Here is a 23801-nt window from a genome sequence, read left to right as displayed (position 1 = left end):
TTCCTAACAGCATCCGTCTCCCTTTGCTTTTCGCCTGCTGGAAGTGAAAGTCTTTGATGCTCCCTTTCACAACGGCTCCTCTCAGCATTTAATTTGCTTTTATATAATTATGGACCAGCCACGAGGAGGAGAAGGAGAATAAGAAGGAGAAGGAGGAGGAGGAGGTGGAAGAGAGAAGCACTGAACGGGCATGGAGGAGCTCTAGGAAACCTTGCACCGGAGGAGTCAAGGAGCGCTGAGCAAGCTCCGCTGCTCTCATCCATCAGCGCCCGCATCCCTGGCACGGGCGGGGAGGGAGGCAGGGAGAGGATGCACTGGGGACCTGGTGAGCTCGGCTGCTGGAGCGTGGCGAGCAAAGAGCCCTCCAGGGCTCGGGGAGGCAGGCGGGGACGTGCGCTGCCTTGGAAGAGAGCGCTGCCTTGGAAGAGAGAGCGCAGCCGGCTCGGCGCGCTGGAGGAGCGGAGGAACTGCAAAGCCCAGGAAGGGAGGGGAGGGGGATGCTGGAAAAAAAAAATGATGCAGCTCGTTCAGTGGATTAGGCAGCCGTGCCTGGAAGTGGCAAAGTGGAAGAGCCGCGGATTTGAAAGCCCAGAGGGATTATTCTCCCACGTTGTCTGACTCGCGGCACAACGGAGGCCAACAAACTTCACCCGGCGCTTTCTGCGGCGAGCCCAGCAATCTGCAGAATGCCCTGGCAAACCTCCTGGGCTGTGATTTCTGCATTTTCAGTCGGGTTAATAACATTGGGAGCAGCAGGAAAAAGGGGGCTGGCAAATGTGAGGCATTCTAGCAGGAGTTGTAGAAAGGCATATTCATCATGTCAGCACTTTGGAGGCCTGGAGAGCTCGTGATGAGAGGTTTCAAGAAAAGACTGCATAAATAGGAGGAGGGAAGCTTCTATAAACAACTGTGATGGACATGCTGGCAATACAGGGGAAAGGGAGAGTGGCTGGCCTTCCTTGATGCTGTAGATAGTGGTGACCTTGGCAAAACCAGCAAAATTTAACCCCAAAGGAAATTCCAATTTCAGTTCCCACCTCAGCTCCAAAATCTCCCCAGAAATGACAGGCCCCAACCAGGCTGTCTTTGGGAAGCTGAGTGTCACCCGTGGTGCACAAACTGAACAGGGGCTGAATAAGCAAGCAGCTCCACTGTTGGTCCTTGGAAAGGATGGTTGTACCTCAGGCTGGTCACCCCCAGGCTGCCAGCATGGCCATGGGCTGGGAGAGCCACTCATGCCAGGGCTGGGACAGGGCCATGTCCCTCTCAGCTGGGACAGATGCCCCATGTTCAGCTCATCACAGTGGTGGACACTGTGGCAGGAACCAGAATTGGCAAAATATTCCCTATGGAGGCTTCCAAGCCTCGTCTCATCATTTAATTGCTTTTCCAACTAAACCTCCACAACATCCTTGTCCCTACACAATCCCCTCCACTGCCTTCCCCTTCTCTTTTCCTGGGCTTGGTGAGAACCATGGTACCAATGATAAGACCTTAACTCCTGGGCACTCATCAGAAAAGGCCCTACAGCATTTAGCTGTTGAAACCCCCCATTTTTTTACACTTAACACCATCAGAGCATTGCATAGGCATTGAACCATTTATCCTCACAACACAAACTCAAATCTGGCCAGTTTTATCACCCTGCTTATATAAGGAGGGAAACTGAGGCAGGGAATGGTTGCATTTGCCTAGTGCCAAGCGACAAACAAGTGGTGCCACAGCAGCAGAGCCTGCTTGCCTCCCTCTGACACCACCATCATTCCTTCCGCCTGGACTGGCCGTGGAAGAGCTGAATCCCATCTTTTCCTTGACACTGACTTTTTTTTTTTTTCCTCCTCAGAGGAACGAGCAGAAATTTTACCCAGCGAACTCAGCAGAGATTTGTCCCAAAGCGGCAGCCCCCAGCCAGGGCGGGAAGTGAGCAGCACATCCATCAGCTGCTAGGCGCTGGGAGCAGAGGGGAGAGGCTGGAAAGGTGGGGAAGAGGGGGGCCACTTACATGGTAATGTTTCTGCACGGTTCTTTTGGATCATTATGCAGAGCTGTAGCACCAGTTGAGGGGCGCTCTCGAGGAACGTTTCCAGGAGGCGCAGCATGTTCACGTCTGCATATTCGTACATCATAGCCCAGTAGAAACGCCGCTGGTGTTCCTTCCTCCTCTGGCTCTGGATCCCCAGGTACATTGTTCGGATATACCTGCAGGGAACAGGAGGGGAAAGGTGGGGGTGAGATGCTGGAGTTGCAGCAGAATCTGTTTGTGGGGTTCTGGGGAGATATTGGGGTTTGCACAGTTCTTCCGCTCCTGTCACTGTCATATTTTCTGAAAAATCCCCTTGCCCGGGATTTTCTCCTGGGAAGCTGAGAAGCCTCAGAGGAAAAGAAAAATAATATTATCTCATTTTCTTCTCCTGTGTTTGAATGTGGTTTGGAGATTTTTTATCCTATATGTGAATTGTTTTTACTTAATGACCAATCACTGTCCAACTGTGTTGGGACTCTGGAAGCAGTCGCGAGTTTTCATTAGTATTTTGTTAAGCCTTCTGTCTGTATCCTTTCTCGATACTTTATTATAGTTTTAGTACAGTATTTTTAAATATAATATAACATAATATCATAAAATAATAAATTAGCCTTGTAAGAACATGGAGTCAGATTTATCAATTCCTCCTTCATCCTGGGGACTCAGCAAATACCACATGCTCCCTCCTGTCAGATCTGAGGAGAACTTTTAGAATTTGACTAATCATTAACGTTACAGATCCAAGATCATCAAGACCAGCCTTAAACTGGATGCCACCCTGAGAACAAGACCATATAATGAAGTGCATGAAGTGCAAGGGTGGGAAAACTTTATCTGGTACTACCCAAACGTGAAGCCTGGGAGTAGGAAATACTTTTGAAACACAAGAAAACAACCCCTTCACCTAATTTTCATCACAAGAAGAAAACCTACATGAAAAATACTGGTCCTAATACTTGGAAGTGGCTTGACAGACCATCTAAACCCCCTCAGCACTCTGGTAAGGAGCTTCTCTCACAGACCCCACAGAGCTCAAGAAGTGTTTGCACCACTCTCTCAGGCTCATTGTGGGATTCTTGAAGTTGTCCAGGAACTGGAATCTGACAATCCTTGTGGGTCTCTTCCAGCTCAGGATATTCTGTGATTCTGTGATTTGACCCTGTTTCATCATAGGTGGAGCAATGAAACACCACCTTCATATGTGTGTGACCCACAGATGTGAAAGGCCACAGTTTGTCACTGGTCAGCTTTGAGACCTTGGGCAATTTTGGAGTACAAGGAGGTGTCTCGTGCATGGACAGGCACAGCTCTACCACTGCCTCTGTCTCAGGACTCATGGCATTTAAGAAAAAACCCTTAACAGAGTCCTTTCTAATACCTGTTGATATCACAGAATCCCAGAATGGTTTGGGTTGGAAGGGACCTTAAAAATCATCTTGTTCCAACACCCTGCCATGGGAAGGGACACCTTCCACTATCCTAAGTTGCTCCAAGCCCCGTCCTTGGACACTTCTAGGGATTGACAATCCAACATTGTGTCTTCTTCCTTCTCATCCAGAGCAGTGGCTGTAACCTCGTTTGGGATGGGGACCATCTCACCTAATGCCGACCCTAAAGCCGCTCATCTGAGCCAGTCAGTCGTCGGAAATGTCCCCTCCCGGGACTGTTCATCTGTCCCAGCTCGGCTGCCAGCACGGCAGAGGGATGAAACGCCTTCTGGAGGCTCTGGGAGGGGCTCCCGGCGCAAGCTTTGGGGTTTGGCCAAAACGATTAGATCATCCCCTGCCACTCGGGCGAGACTGCACAGCCAGGGAGAGCAGGAGGGAAGGACGTGAGCCTGGAGAGCCTCCGGATCTCCGAATCACACCCAGGAACAGGGAGCTGGGAGAGAAACAGAGGCAGCTCTGCGAACCCTGTCCTTCATCCAGCATCTTGTCCTTCCTGACCGGCACGGGAGGCGAAAAAAATCCCGAAAAGAGGGACTGCAAGGACACCAAAAAAATGACGCAGGAAAGCCACCAGATGGGGCTCAACACTCGAGAAAATGCTGCGCCGGTCACACGACACTGGTGACACTGGTGTGACATCCACAGCAGACCCCGAGGGGACGGAGATGGCCGTGGGGCACCTGCTCTGCCAACATGTCCAAATTCACCACCTGCACTTGGTATTTCCATGGAAAGACCCCAACCCCAGGAGCTGCAGCATGACACAGGCATCCTGCCTTCCCTTCAGCCAGGAATTAAATAAATGCAGTTTAGCTGGAAAGGCAAAGTCAGGGAGAGTGTAGTGGCTCAAGGAGAAAGCAGAGAAAAGGAGAATGCAATGGTTTTTGTACTCTCAGTGACACAGGGACAGCAAAAACCAAGTGATGGTGCCCTTAAGGTTCTGCCCATTGGCGAAGGCACCATCACCTCTGCCAAATTCCACCAAACCTGTCCTGTAGTCCTGGATGGTCTCCCCCTCCCCAGAAGCTCCCATTCCTGCTGGTACACAAAACCTAAACTCCTTTTCAGAAGGTTAAGCCACTCATTTCTCATCACCTCAGCCACAGACAAGAAGAATTTGTTGGCTTTCACCCTGCAGCAGTCTTTTACCTGTTTGCACATAGTTGCCATGTAAACCTTTCATTTCTCCAGATTAAAAAAAATTTTTAAAAAATCACAGTTCCATAGAATCATAGCATTATTAAGGTTTGAAAATACCCATAAGATCATAGAGTTCAATCATTTCCCTAGTACTGCCAAGGCCACCGCTAACCTGTGTCCCCAAGTGCCACATCCACATGGCTTTTAAGTGCCTCCAGAGCTAAGGACTCTCCCTGACCAGCCACTTCCAATGCTTGATAACCCTTTCCCTGAAGGAATTCTTCCTGATGTCCAACCTGAACCTTCTGTGGTGCAGCTTGAGGCTGTTTCCTCTCATCCTGTCCATTATTCCCTGGGACCAGAGTCTGACCCCCCCAGCTGCCCCCTCCTGTCAAGAGGGCAAGAAGGTCCCCCCTGAACCTCCTTTTCTCCAGAAAAAAAATATTTCAGTGCCTTCCCACAGTTCCTATTTCCTACAACTCTACTCTTCCACACTGCTGTTCCAAACAGCTCAAATTTTGGGTTATTTTTAAGACCATCTTTCCTTTTCCCAGCCCTCCAGGTTGGCTGAACCAAGCTGCAACAATGACACTGGGCCACTCAAAAAGATTAGGAGGAAATTATCAGAAGGGACACAATGTCCTGCAATGATTTCTCCTGGATCTCTGGGGTTAGGGTGAATCTCTAGGGATTCACCACCATGCACAGTTTAAGCACAGATTTTTCTTACTGGCCACAGAAAGAGGACATGACACCAACCCATGGAGGCAGAATGCATGGAAAAATATTCAAATTCATGGGATTGACACAGTGTCCTGATCCTGTCTCCATCAGTGGCAGTGGCACAAACACCAAGTTCTCCCTGAGTGCTGAGCCCACAGCCTTTGGCAAAGGTCACCTGCACTGTGCCTCTTCCATGGATGGGGAAACTGAGCCAGAGAGCACCAAAAAGATGCTCTCAAAGATTTTTGGCATCAAACTCCAGATCTTTTAGTGCTGTCCCCTGCCTCTAAACACCACATGAGAGGAGCAGAGCCCTACCAGCTGATGCTCCTCCATCCAGAGTGGACATAATTCCTTCACAGCATAAATCCCAGCCCTGCCCAACCTGACCCCAAAGGACAAATCTGTCCCTATCCCATGGGACTGTGACCTCAGGAACCCCTTGGCAAATGTTGGGCAGTGTGAGCAAAGCAGCTCTGAGCACCATTTGCAGCTAAAGGTAAATTAACTTCATTTTTCTTTCTCTTCGATCCATGAAAAAAATATGGTGCTCTGTCTTCAGCATCCTTCAGACCCAAATCTGGCAAAGAGAGGAAAGGAATGACTGAGATCCCATTCCTTCTTGATGCCAGTGGATTGTGATAAAAATAATAAAGTCATACTTCCCCCTTGTGGGCTTTCAGCATGTAATAAATACCTACTTAATTTCTACTTAATTAATCAACATAAAATTTCACCCAGCTCCAACATTGATAATTCTTAACTCTATTTCCAAACACCAATGTACAGAACTGGTGTAAACTGTTTTATTCCAGTTCCTCCGTTTCCTTTTTTTTTTATTTTATTTACTTTTTGAGGGTCTTTCAAACCTTTCCTAACATTGGTTAAGTGTAGACAACTTAACAAGAATTAAGGAAAAAAAAATCAATGTCATTTCACCTGAAATTCATTGTTCCCGGTCAAGCTGGTGGCAAACAGGCTTCTATAATTAGACTTTAAAATCCATATTCAGGCCTGATCTTCAATCTTCAGCAACATGATGCTTCCTCTTATGTCAGTGAAAACCATTCACTGCTCCGTGCTTTTGAAAATCAGGCTAATTTATTTATTTAAGAGCTTAATTTTGGATACAGGAGCCCAACTTTGGGCTTTTTTTTTTCTTTTTTTGAATGCTGGCTATTTTTATATGAGTGTGTGTATTTGTGTGTATTTTTAGTTCTAAGTCTCATCACAGCTTCAAGAAATAGAACTAATTTGTGGTTGGGAGGGGGATTGGGGTGATGTTTTTGAATTTTTTTTATTTTTTTTTTAGTGCACAAAGGATTGGCTGTCCCCTCCCTCCTGGCAGGGCTCCCAGAATTCCTGTTGGTATAATTACCCTCACCCTTATTTACTACACATGTCACAGCAGCACATGAACTGCTGGGGTCAAAGTCACTGCTGTCCCTGCTCCAAAGTGCCTTTTTAAGGAGCCAAATCCACCAAATGTGGTCAAATAACCTTTGGAAAGAGCTTCAGGAGCCCACCAGGAGGGAGAAGAGGAGATGTTCCTGTTGTAAAAACACAACCCACCCTGATCTCTGTGGAAAAAGCTGCTCCATGGGGATGACAGGGGATGGATTCTGGAGGCTCTGGTTTTGTATCATGAAATGAAGCAGCCCCTGGCCAGCTGGCAAGGCTCAACTCTGCGTGGCTACATCCATCTAGCTGGCCCTGGCCAAAATTTCCAGGGGCTGTGTTGATAATTTTGCAGGGTGAGCTATTGCAGGGCCGTGCCTGGACCTTGGCAAGGTTGGATTTGCTGAGGTGGCTCCCAGTGTCACCAGGAAATGTAGGAGGATGCCTCTGGCAATGGGCTGGCTGAGGGGAGGAGGGTGAGTGTCAGAACCCAGGAAATTCCTCTGGGGGGAAAATTCCCAGGAAATTCCTGTCCAGGGGCTCAGAGACCCTGGCACAGAACCCAAGACCCCTGTGCCTTTGATCTTGACCCATGGAAAAAAATTACCAACCTCATATGAGGATTCACAAGCCACGAAAGTTTAAGTAGAATGATAGTGAATTTATCACAGGGTGAAAAATTGATTTTTTGGGGTTTTCAGAATGGGGGTTCAGGAAACAAGATGGAGGAATCTGGGCGTGTCCAATCTTTTTCCTTCTTCTTCTTGGCCTCCATCTTCTGCTGTGATGGTGGCACTTTTGGATTGGTTTAGAGTAGAAGCTCACTGTCTAACACAGGTGATAGGTATTGGGAAGTTATTGTAAATATTGTACATGTAGTTTTTAGTATAAAAAGATTCTGAGGGATGACGATGTGCAAAAGGGTCAGAGCCCTTTTGGGAGCCCAGAAAGGCACATCAGGACAGGCCCTGGGCTGTGCTTTGGGGGCAGGAGAGTCCTGGTGGCCTGTCCCGCACAGCCACAAGCTGACCAAGGGCAGGAATCTCAGGCTGTAACAGCCTGATCACCTTTCCTGAGGCCAACAGGCCAAGATACAAGAAATGAACTCTCTCATCCTCCAAAACCAGGAAAATTCCTCCATATTCAGCACTGGGAATGAATCCTGGCCCTTGTAGATTGCTGAAACCTGCACAGGTTGTGATGACTTGGGAGAGTCCAAATATGCCTGGACCATTCTATTGATTATATTCAGTTTTTGGCACGGAATCACAGAATATCCTGAGTTGAGAGGGACCCACAAGGATCATTGAGTCCAACCCCTGGCCCTGTACAGGGTGTGGTGAAATTGCAGTGCCCATGAACAGGTCTTGAAATGACCTGGTTTATCAGTACAGGTACATGGAAAACGGATTTTGCTCGTGCCCAGCCCTCTGTTGGGGTGGAATGCTGGAGAGACAGCTCTGATGCTGTGGTAGCCAAAACATTGGGGTGTTACCAACACCTTCCCAGCTCCAAATGCAAAGCACAGCAGTGTGGGGGCTGTTGTGGGGAAAACAAACTCCATCTCAGCCAGACCCAGCCAGAGAATCACACAATCTCTGAGGCTGGAAAACATCTCTAAGATCAAGTCCACCCAGCAAGCCAGCCCCATCACGTTCACCACTGACCCATGTCCACAAATGCCATATCCACGCTTCTGAACACTTCCAGGGATGGTGCTTCCACAATGTGATGGTGATGCCACAATGTGGCACAGCTTGAGGCCGTTCCCTCTCCTCCTGTCCCTGTTCCCTGGGAGCAGAGCCCGACCCCTCCGGCTGTCCCCTCCTGTCAGGAGTTGTGCAGAGCCACAAGGGCCCCCCTGAGCCTCCTTTTCTACAGGCTGAGCCCCTTTCCCAGCTCCCTCAGCCCCTCCTGGTGCTCCAGCCCCTTCCCCAGCTCTGTTCCCATCCCTGGACATGCTCCAGCCTCTCAATGTCCCTCTTGTCATGAGGGTCCTAGGGCTGTCCCCAGCACTGGTGTTGGATTAAGCCCCAGAGATTGGGCAACTGAGAGGTGTTTCAAAAACTCTTATTCCATTTTCTGCCTCATGTGAAGGGTGAGACAACACAGATGTTATAATTCATGCTATCACAATCTCTACAAGTCCATTTCCCACACACTGGAGGTGTCCCTGCAGTGCCAGCACAGTCACTGTCCTGGCCCTGCTGGCCACACTGTTGCTGGATATTGCAGCCAGGAACCTTTTGGACTTCTAGGCCACCTGTTGCACTGCTGTTCAGAAATGTCCTGTGGCACTTCAGGAGTGTGGTTGTGACCTTGGTGATGTGGCAGCAACACACATCATATGGATGGGCACCATCCCATGGCACCAACCTCCTCCCTGGTGCTTCCTCCTGGAGGAAGAGGATGGAAATGGGGGGGTGTCCTTCAGCTGAGGGCTCACCCTCCTGCCACCTCATCTTCTATGCACTGGAGGGTGTTCCCAGATTAAAATCCCTCTCCTTGGATGGGAGGAAACCAGGCCATGAGTAACTGCTGGGAGCAGAGGCCACCTGAACATCCCCTTACAATGAGGTTACATGAGGGCAGATCTCAGCTGGAGCGAGCTGGCATCCACAGGGCTCTGGCAATTTACACCAGCTGCGGCTTTGGCCCGCTTTTTTAATTTTAATGAATTATTTTCATCCTCACTGATGTAAAAGGAATAGGAGATGCAGTGCTGGAGCAACAGGGGAGTAGGAAAGTGAAATGCTGTCTATTAAAAAAATCAGAGTCAAACTTGGAGTCACCATCACCATTAACTTGCTCAATATCAACATTTGTTAGGTGTTTTCTTTGTTGTAATGTCACATGCCAGTGATAAGGATTCATAAATGGATTGTTATTGTTCCTAGTTTGAGTATTAAAATAGAAATTACAGGGTCCCATCCAGGTGCTGATATTCCACAGCTTTTTCTGGCTGCTCCCAGGGCATCAAACTCCTCCTGATCAAGGGGTTGCATCCAAACTGTCTCTAGGGAGTTGTTCCTGATCTGAGCCTTGAAGGGTGTGCAGGATTTATTTTCACCACTGCTGGTTGTGTTGGGCCAAAACCAAATGCTAAACTGGGAAAGATCACTCCTCTCTTCAAAATCAAGAAAGGGATCCTTATTTCTGCACAAACTCTAATCCAGCCTCCTCAGAGGTCATCCTGACCACACACACCTAAATAATCATTTTGATGACCTTCATCAGGGGCTTGATCTTCAGAACTGGGGTTCTCAGTGCTTTTTGGCAACTTTGGGGGATTTCCTTATACGGTTTACACCTAAAAAATCAATAAAATGCAACAATAAGTGTGCTCATCAAGGGGTTTAGCCCTTCTGCCTTGCAGCTTCTGATCTAAGTCTTATCTACTTGTTTCTATCAGTTCCCATTAAAGAATTAATAATTTGTATTACATACTCTCACTTTCTGCCAAATGTGCAACTGAAATTTGTGTTTGAAGGAATGATTGTCCCAGACTTCTGCTGCACAGGAGAAACTGTTACAATTTCATATCCTAAGCCAGTCTGAAGCTGTTTTAAAGCACAGATGGCTTTACTACACACCAGCCTCAAAAGATGCAACTGATTTATAAAACTTATGTTGGGAAGGATCATATTGTGGAATCACAGAAGAATTTAGGTTGGAAGGAGATTTTAGAGGTCTGTGGATCAAGGCTCCCATCCAAGTGGGGATAACTCAGAAGTTAGGGAATGTTGGTCATGGTCTGGTGCAGTTGAGTTTTGAAAATCTCCAAAGATGGAAATCCCACAGCCCCTCTGGACAACCTGATCCAACATTTAACCCCAATCCCTGCAGAATCATTCAGCTTGGAAAAGACCTTTTGAGTTCAACCATCAACCCAGCATTACGGGCATGACCAAACCATGTCCTCAAGTGCCACATCCATATGTTTTTTGAACATTCCTGGGGATGGTGAAATGATTTCCAGCCCAAGATCACTTCTACTACTTGAAGGAAGTTTACAAATCAGCCCCTCCTTCGAAAGAGTAAATTCCACCCTTTAGATGGAATTAAAAAAATATAAAATAAAAGCATGACACTGTAACATTTTTAGGATCTGGTTCCAACAGCTTTGGTATTTGCAGGCTGATTTAACTCATGGCTGATAATCTGGGGGTTCTGAAACACAAAACAGGGCTCTGTGATTGATCATTCCTGAGCAATGTCCCCAGCTCCTCTGAAATTATTGCTTTGGTGGCAGTGCTGGGTGAAAGGGACATAAACCTACACCCCCTCCTCTGGGGCAACACTCTTGGTCTTGGTTCAAATCCCTTTTTACTGATGGTTCAAGTGGGTATTTGGGACTGTGAGAGCACAGGCAGGGCTGCAGGTGTGATTTCATCCTGCTGACAGACACTGGGGTCACAACCTCCAGCAGCTGCACAGGGCAGGAAAGTGGAGCAAGGGCATCACTGCAGATAAAACTCCAGAGGCCAAAGGTGCAGGAGCTGCTCGTGTTGCTCTATCTGGGAGATGTTTCTGGGATTTGTTTCTGTGACTGCTCTCCTTCCTCAGCTGCAGAGTAATTTTCTCTGACTCACAGGCTGAAAGATCACAACCAGAAGAAGAGAAACAAATCATAAGGAAGTGCTAGCCCTAAACAGCGCCACTTTTTGTCACTGATTTATCAATCCTTCCCCAGTCTGGCTGTTACTGACTTATCCTTGCTTAGCCAGAGCCTGTCCAGTGTTTGTTTATTTACAAAGATAGCCATGAATATGTTATTGACATATTCACCACAACTCCAGTTTTGGAAGCAGCCTCTCCTTGCTGCATCCCCATGGCTGAGGGGTTCCCCTGGATATCCAGGCTGCAGAATCCCCATTTCCAGGTCTCTGCTCAGTAAATCAATACAGAATCAGAGAACAGCTTTGTAGCAGCAGCTGCCATTGTTTCAACCCAGACTCCTAGAAATCATGTTTGTGTTTTCATTTGTTAATTATTTTCTGAGATGTAGAGCTCTAAAGCAGGAATATAAACCCCAAGACCTCTCCATCACCATGGCATGAATGCCCTTTTTTTAAATTTCAATGTGGGAACCATCTCCATGCTGCATGAAGGAGGCAGAGCAGCGGGGGCTGCTGGAGAGGGTATCCAAGTGATGGGTGCTACAGAGACATGTCACAGCATCTATCACACGTGGGATGGTCCTAGCACTGAGCCAAATGCTCTCTTTTATCATAGATTCCCCTCCTAAGTTAGTGATGAATTCTTAAACTCCAGTCCCTTCCCTATTTTGCACATGCTTATTTGCTTTAAGGATACTCCAACACTTGATGCTGTCGCCTCTGGCAAAGCCTTCTGTTTTAAATCAAAGCTGTTAAACAGCTTTACACAGGGACCAGGGAGTTGGACTCACACTGAGCTTTTGCTTCAAGTGTGTTTGTGAAAAATAAGGTTTAGTGTCAGGGCTCTCCTCGTGGAAATGAAGATGGTCCCAGTCCAGCCAGCCCTGAAAGCCTTGAAAGGAAGCAAGGGTGTTCTGATTGACTTGTCTTGGCTCCAAGCAAGGGAAATTCCCTGAAATGCCAAAGAAAATCCCAAGCAAGTGCCTGAGGACACCCAAAATGTGATCTCAGAGGCACATGGGAACAGTCACCTCACCCTTTGAACAGGATGGGTCACGTTACAGTGTTTTAATCCAGATGGTCTTGAGAAGAGATTTGGCATCACCAGAGCCACGGGATCTCTCAGAGGAGGAGAAGCTGGCATTGCTCTGGGACACCAGTCAGTGACAGGGACACATCTTCATCTCCTCACTGAGATCCCTTGGTGGGGAATGCAGAGCAGGAGAAAGGAAAGAGATGATTTTTGCTATCACTGAGTCCCTTGGAGATGGAGACACTTGCAGTTTTCCCATCTAAGGTTTTCTCACTTCCTGAGGGGTTTAACAGTTTGGGGTAGTGGGTGCAGAGATCTGAACAGACACTGCAGATTGCCTGTGGTCTGAACCCTCAAAAGCCAATGTGGACCCAAGGATCACAGTAACAAAACTGGGAGTTTGTTCCCTCACTCAGAGGGAGACATTTCCATTCCCACACTCTGGCTGCTGGAAAAGACGAGGGGGTCACCTCTGTGTCTGGGAGATCAGATATGGATTCTAGGAGATCATTCCCTGAATTTACAGTGTTTACTCTCTCCCCAGCCATCAGGGTGACTGATGCTTCAGCAGGACCTGAAATCACCAGACTAGACTTTTCCATACAGCAAAGCCTCTCCTAATCCCCCTTCGTAGAGCTGAGGAGGTGGACGCTCCAGGATTTTCAAACAGCGTGCCAGAAAAACAGCAGCCAGGAAGGGTTTAGGGAGAAAGGCTTCTGCTCAGGAAAGGGAGAGCTGGTTCTTGAGGAGCTGGTGCAGCTGCAAAGAAGCTGCTGCAGAGCTGCCAGGGTCAGAGCTGTGGCTCGCTGCCAGCTGCAGCGCGCTCTGCCCGCCGCTTGCATCCAGAGCACCAGGACTCCCAGAAAATCCTCAGGATGCTGTTCAGCAGCTACCAGGCACTCCTGAGCCCTTCAGAGAGCCAGGACTGTGCGTTCAGCAGCACATCCCCGGCTCTCCTATGCCGCAGGGGTCAGAGGCATCCCTGGAGCAAAGCTCCTTCGCACGGGGGCTGCGGCTGTCGCCTTGGCTTTGCCATCCCTTTGAGGAGAAGGAGCTAAAAATTGGGCGAGCGCCTGTGAAATCCTGGAAGAACAGCCTCAGATCGTGGCTATTTTTAGTTCCACAGAAGCTGCTGCATACATTAGTGAGGGCCTGCCTTCCTCTCCGGGCTCGGAGAAATCACACGGTGTCCTCCCAGCCTGCCAGGAAAGAGTTTAACCCTTGTTGTCCCACCACAGTCAGCCCCAGACAGCTGCACCTCAGCGTGGGTCGTGATGGGGAGCAGAACAAGGGGGAGAAAGGTTTTCCTGGGCATTTTGGCTCTTGCAAAGTAAAGGAAGAGTGTCTTTGGCCCATGGGCCATCATGTGTGGTGGGAGGAGCAGGGTTTGGAAGAAAATTCCAGCACAGAAATGGGATCTCACTGCCACCACCATCCGCCCTGTCTGAGGAACAGACAGGGCTGAGAGGGGCAGGGAGCAGCTCAGAGTTTGCAGAACCTTAGAGTTGATTCCTCAACTCTGGTGACCTCTCATGGTAGCCAGGACAGGTGACATTCACAAGCTGCCACGTGTTGCCTTCAATTCACCCACCATGGCATTACAGAATCACAGAATGGTTTGGGTTGGAAGGGAATTTAAGGGAATTTAGGCCTCATTTTGTTCCACCCCCTGCCACTGGCAGAGACACATTCAACCATCCCAGCTTGCTCCAAGCCCTGTCCAACCTGGCCTTGGACATTCCAGGGATGGGGAAATTAAGCACCATGAGCTACTTCATCCAAATCTCCAATCTTTTAGCCACGCAACCTCCCAGGAAACCAAACCTCACCACCACACAGGCCCCTCAGGTCCTTGGTGTCGCGTCTCCTTCCTCCCACTGGCTGTGTCTCCGCTGCTCCAGACACATCACACCAGGAAAACCGTGGCTGGGACACAGAAAGGAAATGAGGCCAGGGATGAGCTCACCAGCCCGCTGGAACTGTGATGCCTTTCAGCGCACAATTAACAAAAAATAATTGCAATGCTTATTCCTCCACTTTTTTCTTGGAGGGATGAGGAGCAAAGCCTGATCCCTGCACTTCACACCCACAGCGCCTGTCAGCTCCGCTGCCCGTGCACTTTCACATTTTTCCAGCTCTTTAATATTTATTACCTCTGCTGCTTTGTATTACTCATCAGCTATTCCTGGCCAGAGGAAAGGCACTGGCGGGTTCTGGAGCGTGCATGTTCCCTGTTCCTTGAGGGGCCTGTGAGCACAGCAGCACTTCTAAACTCTCACTCACTGCTGGGCCAGTGCAGCCTCCCATGGCTTTGGAAGGGGAACACTCAGACAAGCCTCACCATCCCATCATAGCTGGCTTTCCAAAGGCCACCAGGATGTCTTAGGATGTCTCCAGGAGATGAGACACAGCCTTTTTGGGAGGTACAGGAACCCTTCCATGGGTGTATCCTGCTGATCCCTGCAGGAACATCCCTCAGGAAGTTCACCTGAGCATCCTTCCCTGCTTCACTCGTTGTTCTTTTCCAAGTCTCCTCCCAGCCCTGTGATTAACCACAGATCTGCCAGCCCCTTTGCCTGCTTGCAGGATTTCTCCCAGATTCTGGGAGCTCTAAGTAAGGATATATATCATAAAACTCAGCAAGTCAGGCTGTGCAGGAGCACTTGCAGTTGTTCCATTTAACAGGCAGCTCTGAGTTAAGACTGGTTCTAAACAATATTGCAAAGAGGACCATCTTCCAGTGGTCATGTTCAGGAGAAGAACCAGCCCAGGCACTGCACTACCCAGTACCACAGCATTTTTACCTTTTATACGTTCTCCTACTAATTTAAAATGAGCTTTCTGCTTAAAGCTTAATAAAAGTGAAGCCACCTGACCACATCCTTGCTCCACCACCCTCTGGGTGCAGCTGAGTCCTCTTGTGCCAGCAGCCAGCTCATCCAAGTGACAAAAATGAGGTCACAGGAGCTTTCTGCTGGCGAGCAGCATCTGGGAGGTGAGGTATGGAATCCTGCAGCTCAGCCCAAGGGAGGGATGTTCATGCCCAGTTAGGTGCAGAAATGGAGGCAGAGAGGTTAAGTGACTTCCCCTGGGCAAGTGGTGGTTGGTGGGGTTAATTTAGAATGGGATAGGATAGGATAGGATAGGATAGAATAGAATAGAATAGAATAGAATAGAATAGAATAGAATAGAATAGAATAGAATAGAATAGAATAGAATAGAATAGAATAGAATAATTTTAGTTGTAAGGACTCTGCAATGACCATCAAGTCCAGCTTCCAGTGGGGGAGGCCCTTTTCTCTCTCTCCCTGCTGGATGGGCTCCTTTTGGAAGTGCTTAATCCAAAGGAAAGAAAGCCTTTCATTTTCACACACGTTCTTTCAACCTCCTGCTGCTCCAAATGCCTCCCCAGCCCATTTGGATGCCTCTCACACACCTGCTCCAGCCCAGGCAGCTGCCCTGCCCTGCATGGAGGATGTTTGCATTAACATTGACTGTTGCAGCTGCTTGGATGAGATCTATCCCAGAAGCACCAATAAATTGCAGAATGCATTGATCCAGACGTGACTCAGGAGTCACCACTGGATAATCTCCCTCTGCACCTTCCCCTGGCTGAGTCTGGGCAGAGTTTCTGCTCCCCTCAGCAAAGCAGTAGAGGACTCTTCCATCTTGCATTTCTCCAGGGGCAGGCCTGCTTCAATGACACGTGGGGGTTATTGATTTCTGTAATGAATGGATGGATTTTCCCCTCCTGCGCTCGCACCTCCTCCTTCTCCCACGGAATAATTTGGTGCCTCTGTCATTTACTGCCCAAATGCCACTCCGAAGTGCAAACATGCAGCCTTTCCCCGCTGGAATTGCGTGATTCCTCCAAAGCTTTCACTGTTTTCTCCTGATCTCCTCTGATCTTCCCACCAGGAGGGATGATTTAAAGCAGTGCAGTGAGGCAAGGATGCCAGGCAAGGAGAACAGGAAAGTTTTCCTCTCCAGAAGGAAGGTGTGTGGCCAGAGTGGTTGGGAAAGCTCCGGCTGTGAGTTGGAGGTTGCAGAACTGGCTGGGAAAGGTGGTGGAGATGCCTGTTGGGATGGACCTGGAGGAGATTCCCACACTCCAGGGATCTTAAACAGGAGCACAGAAGATGTTTGAGTTGTTAAGGAATTGCAGCTGGGGAGGTTGCAGTTGTGGATTGAAGAAAAACTCTGGTGTCACTGGGATTGGCCGAGAAGTTGCCCAGAGGAGTTGGGGATTCCCCATCCCTGGAAGTGTTCAGAACCAGGATGGACGGAGTTTGGAGCAATCTGGGACAGTAGAAGGTGTCCCTGCCCATGGCAGGGGTTGGACCTGTATGATCTTTAAGGTCCCTTCCACCCCAAACCACTCTGGGATTCAACGAAGGTCTCACCCCTAGCCCAAAACACCCAGACCCTGCTTCCTTCAGCTCCTCCCCTCTCACCACCCACTTCTCCCCAGCCAGGTCCCTGTAGCTCATCTGAAGTGCCACAACCCATTTCCTGCTTTTGGGACCCTTCTCTTCTTGCCCCTTCACCTTCAATTGACGTGTCCTGCACCCTGCTGCTGGTGGCTCTTGGCCACAGCTCAGGGGACAGCTCTGCAGGGGAGGGACGTGCCAGCTTCCTGTGCACACCTTCCAAGGAGCCTGGCACTGCCTGTCAGCCCTCCTGGCCCTACAAATCCTGCCTGGCCCTCCACGGGAGTCAGAACCTCAAACATCACAGGATGTGGCATTTGTCACCTCCTACGTTTGCAGAGATTTGGAAAGACCAAGAGACCCAGCTGGAACAAGGTCCAAGAGGTGTCCTGCCCATAAACCTGGAATTGCAGAGCAGCCATGGGGAGCTGGGATTTGACATAACTTCTGCATTACAAACTCCCAGTCTGGCTCAGATTGCCCTTTGCCTCCACAGCCAGGGCCTCACCAGTTAAAAATTTGCAGCTGACTCTGAGCATGTCAGCCCAGGACACAAATCCTTCCAATCTTGGTCTAAAACTTCAGGTATTTGAGCCCTAAAACTTCAAGTATTTGAGCCCTAGACCTTCAGGTATTTGAGCCCTGGAACTTCAGGTATTTGAGCCCTAAAACTGCAAGTTTTTGAGCTCTTTTAGCAGGTAAGCCATGGCAGGCAGGCACAGGAAGGCCTGGCCAACACCAATGACTGTCCTAAACCACTAAAAGATTCATTGTTTCATTTTCCATCCTTCCCTGCCTCCAACAGACCATCCACCATGTTGGCCCAGACCTCAACACCCAACTAGGAACAGTGTCTGTATTCAGGAGAGTGTCTAGATGGCTTCAGAGCCCTTTAAAAAAATTTTTAGGTTCAAACTCCTTCCTATGGGTTCAAACTTCTTCCTATGGGTTCAAACTTCTTCTTGTGGATTCAAACCCTCTATTGTAGGTTAAAACCCTTTTTTGAGGGTTTAGATCCCTCCTTGTGTGTTCAAATCCCTTTTTTTTTGTTTCAAATCCCTTCCTGTGGGTTCAAACCCCTTCCTGTATGTTCAAATCCATTCTTCTGGGTTCAAATCTGCTTCCTGTAGATTCAAATCCTTTCTTGTAGATTAAAAACCTTTCTTGTGGGTTCAAATCCCTTCCTGAGGGTTCAAATCCCTTCTTGTAGTTTCAAACTCCTTCCTGAAGGTTCAAGTATCTTCTTCTAGGTTCAGACCCTTTCTTGTGGGTTCAAATCCTTCCTGTAGGTACAAATCCCTCCTTGTGTGTTCAAATCCCTTTTTATTGGTACAAATGCCTTGGTACAGGTTCAAATTCCTTCTTGTGGGTTCAAACCCCTTCCTGTAGGCCCAAATCCCTTCTTGAGGGTTGAAATCCCTTCTTATAGTTTGAAACCCCTTCCTGTAGGTTCAAATCCTTTCTTCTGGATTAAAACTCTTTCTTGTGGGTTCAAATTCTTTTTTGTGAGTTCATACCCCTTCTTGTAGGTTCAAATCCCTCCTGCTGTGTTCAAATCCCTTTTTATTGGTACAAATCCCTTTTGGTGGGTTCAAACCCCTTCATTTTCGTTCAGACCCTTCTCTGTGAGCTCCAAGCTCTTCTTTGCTACACATGAAGGCAAGAGCTTGACCTTGGCCATCGAACATCCCAGACAAACCCATCAACCCCCCCCGAGCCGGCTGAGGAGACAAAGCTCTCAGGTTCCTGTGTTGGGGCTGCTGGGCAGGATATCCAACACTGGAACACCCCCTGGGACACGGCAGAGTGTCAGGCAGGCTCTTCTCTGCTGGCTCCAAGGGTGGCGTGGTCTCGGGTTGCTGTTGATAATTGCTGCCCCGAGATGCGCAGGATGTCTCTGCTTCGGCCCATGCAACTGAAGAATGAGTCTGGACTCTTCACTTTTCGGTCTTGAGGTTGTTTATTAATTCTTATCTATAAAATTTTCTTTCTTCCCAGCGGAGATCCGCTCTGCAGGGCAGCCACAGGCACTCTGACCGCCCCTGAGGCGGTGTTGTCCTTTCATACTACAAACTACATATAACATATTTACACTTAATTCCCAATACCTATCACCTATGTTAAACAGTGCACTTCTACTCTAGGCCAATCCCAAAGTGCCAACATTACTGCAGAAAATGGAGAACAAGAAGAAGAAGAAGAAAGGCTGGACATGCCCAGATTCCTTCATCTTGTCCCCATAACCCCCATACCAAAAATCCTAAAATCTACATTTTCACCCTGTGATAATTTTGTTATTACACTATTCAAACCTGTGTGACTTTCATGTCCTCATACAAAGTTGGCAACTTGCTCCAAGGGTCAAAATCAAATCCCCAGGTGTTCTGGGCAGCATGCCAAGGTCTCTGAGCCCCCTAGCAGGGTCCTCGGCAACTCTGGACACCCAGAGGGATGCACTGAGTTCCGACAGCCTGGGGAGGATTTTGCTGGGGCTCGATTCCCTGCTGTTGGAAACGCTCCCTCGGCCGGGAGCCAGCGGGCCGGGTTTCCACCCTGGTCTCATGAGGACACTCTGCTGGAAAGAGGATGCTGCAGGCTTGAGTCATCTCCAGGCTCTGGAGGGAATTAAAGTCTCCACCTCCCATCCCCCTGCCTGCGTGTCCTGCCACTTGAGGTGACAGAGCCAAAAGCAGGACACGGAGCCTGCGCGTTTTAAAGTAGCTTTGGGATTGAGTCCCTTTCCCTGTGCTATCCTGGTGCAGCCTTTCTCACTGCATGTATGGAATACTTTGTGTCATACGTTCCCCCTTCTGCTACCCCAAGCCCCTGGAGTGGCTCTGGAATGATCCAGTTGTTCACAGCTTTTTTGTGAAGCTCAAGCTCCCATGACTGGAAATCTTCCTGGAGCCACCACAGCTGACCCAAGTCCCCTCAGATGAGATTTCCATTCTTCAGCTGTTCAGAAATGGGAAAGCTGATCCAAACTCATCATCTCGGTTCCCTCTTTTATCAACAGAGAGAAGGAGAGAGATTTCCAGAAAACCACTCATCCCATCTCCAGATAAGTGTCTGCAACACCTCCCACGGATTTCCTGTCTCCTTCCCTTGACTACAGAAGGGTCCAGACGACCGACTGAGAGCTGATGGCTGATACCAGATGTCTCCCATCTCCTTGGCATCATTTCCCTATCAGATGCCTCTCACCTCCTTGCTGTCATTTTGAGAAGTCATTTTAAGGAATCACTTGTACTTCCCCCATGGAAAAGATCTGGGGGACATGGAGGCTGTGGTAGTGCCGTGCCAACAGGTAGGAAAGGAATTTTCCTGTGGGAAGCAAAGTCCATGCTAAAATGGAATGCATTCCCATCTGACAGCTGGAATGGGAGCTCCCAGAGCTGGCTGGGATTTTTTTTGTTCCCATCATCTCTTAATTTGGCCTATTGTTTCCCCTTGTGGAGCAAATGCACAGCTGTGGGTAGGTGACACATGCCATGAGTAGTTCTTGTCTAGAACAGACTTTATCCCATAATTTTTATGTTCTTCCCCACCCAGAGGAGTGGTACTGCCTTTCAAAGGAATCCCTGTGGAGATCAATCCCGTGCATTATTGTAGAATCATGGAATTTCTGAGCTTGAAAAAGTTCTTAAAGTCATCAAGTCCAACTGTTGACCCAGAAGGTTCAAATCCGCCACTGCCCCATGTCCCCAAATGCCACATCCACACATTTTCTAAATCCATCCGGGGATGGGGAGTCCACCACTGCCCTGGTCAGCTGTGTCAGGGCTGGACAGCCCTTTCAGTGAATAAATTGTTCCAAATATCCAACTAGTCCTTCTATGCCTCAAATTGAGGCTGTTTCCCCTTGTCCTGTCCCTGTTCCTTGGGAGCAGAACCTGATCCCCTCCCGGCTGTCCCCTCCTGTCAGGGAGTTGTGCAGAGCCACAAGGTCCCCTTTCCTGAGCCTCCTTTTCTCCAGGCTGAGCCCCTTGCCCAGCTCCCTCAGCCACTCTTCATCAGAGTTCAGTGTTCCAGACCCTTCCCCAGCCCTGTTTCCATACTTTGGAAAAGCTCAAGCATCTTCTGCTGGCTTCTCCAAGCCATCCCTGAAGAAGCTGGAGACCAGGGACAGGACTCACAGGCACCTGGCCCTGCTTCAGAGGATATCAAAGATATCCATGGACTGCTGGCAGGTGGGATACAGGGCATGAAGAAGACCTCTGCCCTTCTAGACCCACACTTGAGGGTGCACAGAGCTGCCTGAGCATCTTGAACAGTTTGGACAAGGGAATGGAGCTCCTGGGTCTCAGTCCAGAAGGGGAATCTCTACAGCAACAGGCCATGGAGCCAGGCAGGACAACTGCGCCATTTCCTCCTCTTCCTCACTCTATCCATTGCTCCATCCACAGGCTTCCCATGGGAATCTTGCCCCTGCTGCCCGAACCAGCTGGAAGAATCCCTTGCTGTGAGACTGACAGCGCAGTCTGCATGTCCCTGCAAGCCACAGCTACTGGGGCCTTCTGTCCTTGCAGCCTCCAGGGCTGCTGGTCCCCCTGTCACCAGCTCAAAGATGTCACTGCTCAGTTCTTAGAGGAGGGGACAGCACCCAAAGGGGGTTTGGGAGCTCCCTTGGTGGGTTTGTAGCAGCAAAGAGAAGAATATGGACAGAGTAAATCTCCCTGGACAGCTTTGCTTGTTATGGGAGCAAATGGAGAAGGCTGGGGAGTGTGAAGGAGCAGGGTAACACAGAGTGGAGCCAAGACACTTCCCACAAATCCTTTGCTCTGCTGTTGGAGCAGTTCTATAAGTGTAACCCCTTCCATTTTTTCCTTTTTATCAGAAAGCCAAATCTAATTCATATTATTTATTCCCAGCTGGCTTTTCAACTCTTGCACCCCATCAACCCCACATTAAAGTCATTCATAAACAGATCCTGTACTCCTCAACCTTCTGACCACTATTTCAGACAGTCTTTATTTTAGAAACAGGCCAAATAAACTCATCCCTGGTTTCAGTGCAGGGTTGAGAGACCCAGGCAGAGAACCCAGGAGCCCTGGTTCCCAGGTGTCACTGATATTTGTATGATAGCAATGTTAAAAGGCTTCAGTTGAGATCAGAGTTGGATTGTGCCAAGTCCGGAGCGCACACAGAGTAAGAGACAGCTCCTGCCCTAAAGGATTCACAATCTAAACTGACAAGGACAGAACCACAGCAAAGGAAAGGATGTGTTATTAACAGCAGGGGACCCAGGCACTGAGAAATGCCATAAATTGCCTGCAGTCACATGGACAGCTTGTGGAGGAGCCAAAACCCGACCCTTGGTTTCCCACCGACGCTGCCTTGTCTCAGCCATCAGGGAAGGAGCACACTGGGAATCTGAGTGAGTTGGGAATTCTGCTGGTGGGTCAGGTGAGGTCAGGAACCCTGCCAAAAAGCACAGCCCCTCACAAAGGCATTCTTGCCAGCTTTGTTTATGTATGGCTGGGAAGGAGGAGAAAAGCCCCTTCTGACACCACCACCCCCAGTGTCATCATCATTCCAACTGGCTTTTGTTCACTCAGACAGGTCCCCTCCAAACCCTGTGCAGGGCTCAGGGCTGAGGCTGATAACCCACTCCAGGTACTTTTACAGACTGGCAGGAATCACAGAATCATGGAAGCACTAAGGCTGGAAAAGACCTTTAAAACTGTCAAGTCTAACTGTTGGCCCAGCCCATGTTCACCTCTAAACCATGTCCTCAAGTGCCACATCCACACAATTTTTGAACACTTCCAGGGATGCTGATTCCATCACTTCCCTGGGAAGCCTCTTCCAATGCTTTACAACCCTTTCTCTCATGGAATTTTTCTTAATATCTAATCTAGGAAGGGGAAACTGAAATCACTTTTCCTTAGAGGAAATTTGCCAAAAAGAGTGGGCTTCGGGGGACACTTGTGTAAAAGAGTGACTCACAGAAAGTTTGCTCTGTTGGGCATAAAACTGGACGGAGACTTGTTGGTAATTTCAGGGTTTTGTCAGGGCATCTCAAAGCACAATGAGGTTGTCCCACCTGTCTGTATACACCTGCCCTGCAGCATTCCATGTCCACACACCTGAGAGAAAGCACATGAGGAAAAATAAATTACCTCTGTCCACTTGTACAGAGGCTCCTACTACATTTGTCATGGCCTCAAGCTGTGCCAGGGGAGGTTCAGGTTGAACATCAGGAGAAATTTCCTCATGGAAAGGGAGGTCAGACATTGGAACTGCCCAGGGAGGTTTGGAGTCCCCATCCCTGGGGATGTCCATGGAATTACTGGCCGTGGCACTCAATGCTCTGGTCTGGGTGACAAGGTGGGGATCAGTCACAGGTTGGATTCCATAGTCTTGGAGGTTTTTTCCAACCTGAGTGATGCTGTGATTCCATGATCTTTGAGATTTTGTTCTGACATCATTTCCTGTACCATTACCTAGCCTACCAAAGCTCCTTAAGTCTCAGGGATGGATGTGAACCATAGCAGTGACACAAAGGAATCTTCTACCATTCAGTGGAACCCCCAGATCTGAAGAGTTTAGGATTGGGTATGGCAGGGTTTGATTTCAGTTGAAAACAAGCAGTAAATTTAGGTTCTTGACTCACCACATCCAGCTGGGTCTCATTTAGGTGCTTGTTTTCCATCCCTGGTCCATTCCAGATATTTGGTTGTCATTGAGTCACAGAATCATTTAGATTGGAAAATACCCCTAAGATCAGCCAATCCAACCATCCACCCAGCACCATGTGTTCACCACTGACCCATGTCCCCAAGTGCCACATCTACACAGCTTTTAAATCCCTCCAGGGATGGAGACTCCAAAAATCCCCTGGGCAGCCTGTACCAAGGCCTGACAACCCTTTCAGGGAAGAATTTTTTTCCTAATATCCAATCTAAAGCTCCCATGGTGCAGCTTGAGGCCGTTTCCTCTCCTCCTGTCTCTGTTCCCTGGGAGGAGAGCCCAAACACCCTCGCT

General features: G+C 48.8%; 1 protein-coding gene across 1 annotated transcript in view; it reads right to left on the bottom strand.

Annotated features, from left to right (window-relative positions):
* XKR6 (XK related 6) overlaps positions 1–23801 on the bottom strand; it is a 175333-nt gene that overhangs the window by 18271 nt on the left and 133261 nt on the right. The window contains exon 2 of the mRNA XM_066547614.1: positions 2003–2199. Coding sequence (XP_066403711.1) covers positions 2003–2199 — 197 coding nt within the window. The remainder of the gene's footprint in view (positions 1–2002; positions 2200–23801) is intronic.

Source organism: Molothrus aeneus, chromosome 3 (genome assembly GCF_037042795.1).
Source record: "Molothrus aeneus isolate 106 chromosome 3, BPBGC_Maene_1.0, whole genome shotgun sequence".
In the NCBI taxonomy this organism is placed as follows: Eukaryota; Metazoa; Chordata; class Aves; order Passeriformes; family Icteridae; genus Molothrus; species Molothrus aeneus.
Note: the sequence above shows the minus strand (reverse complement) of the source record. Positions and strands in the feature narration are given on the sequence as shown.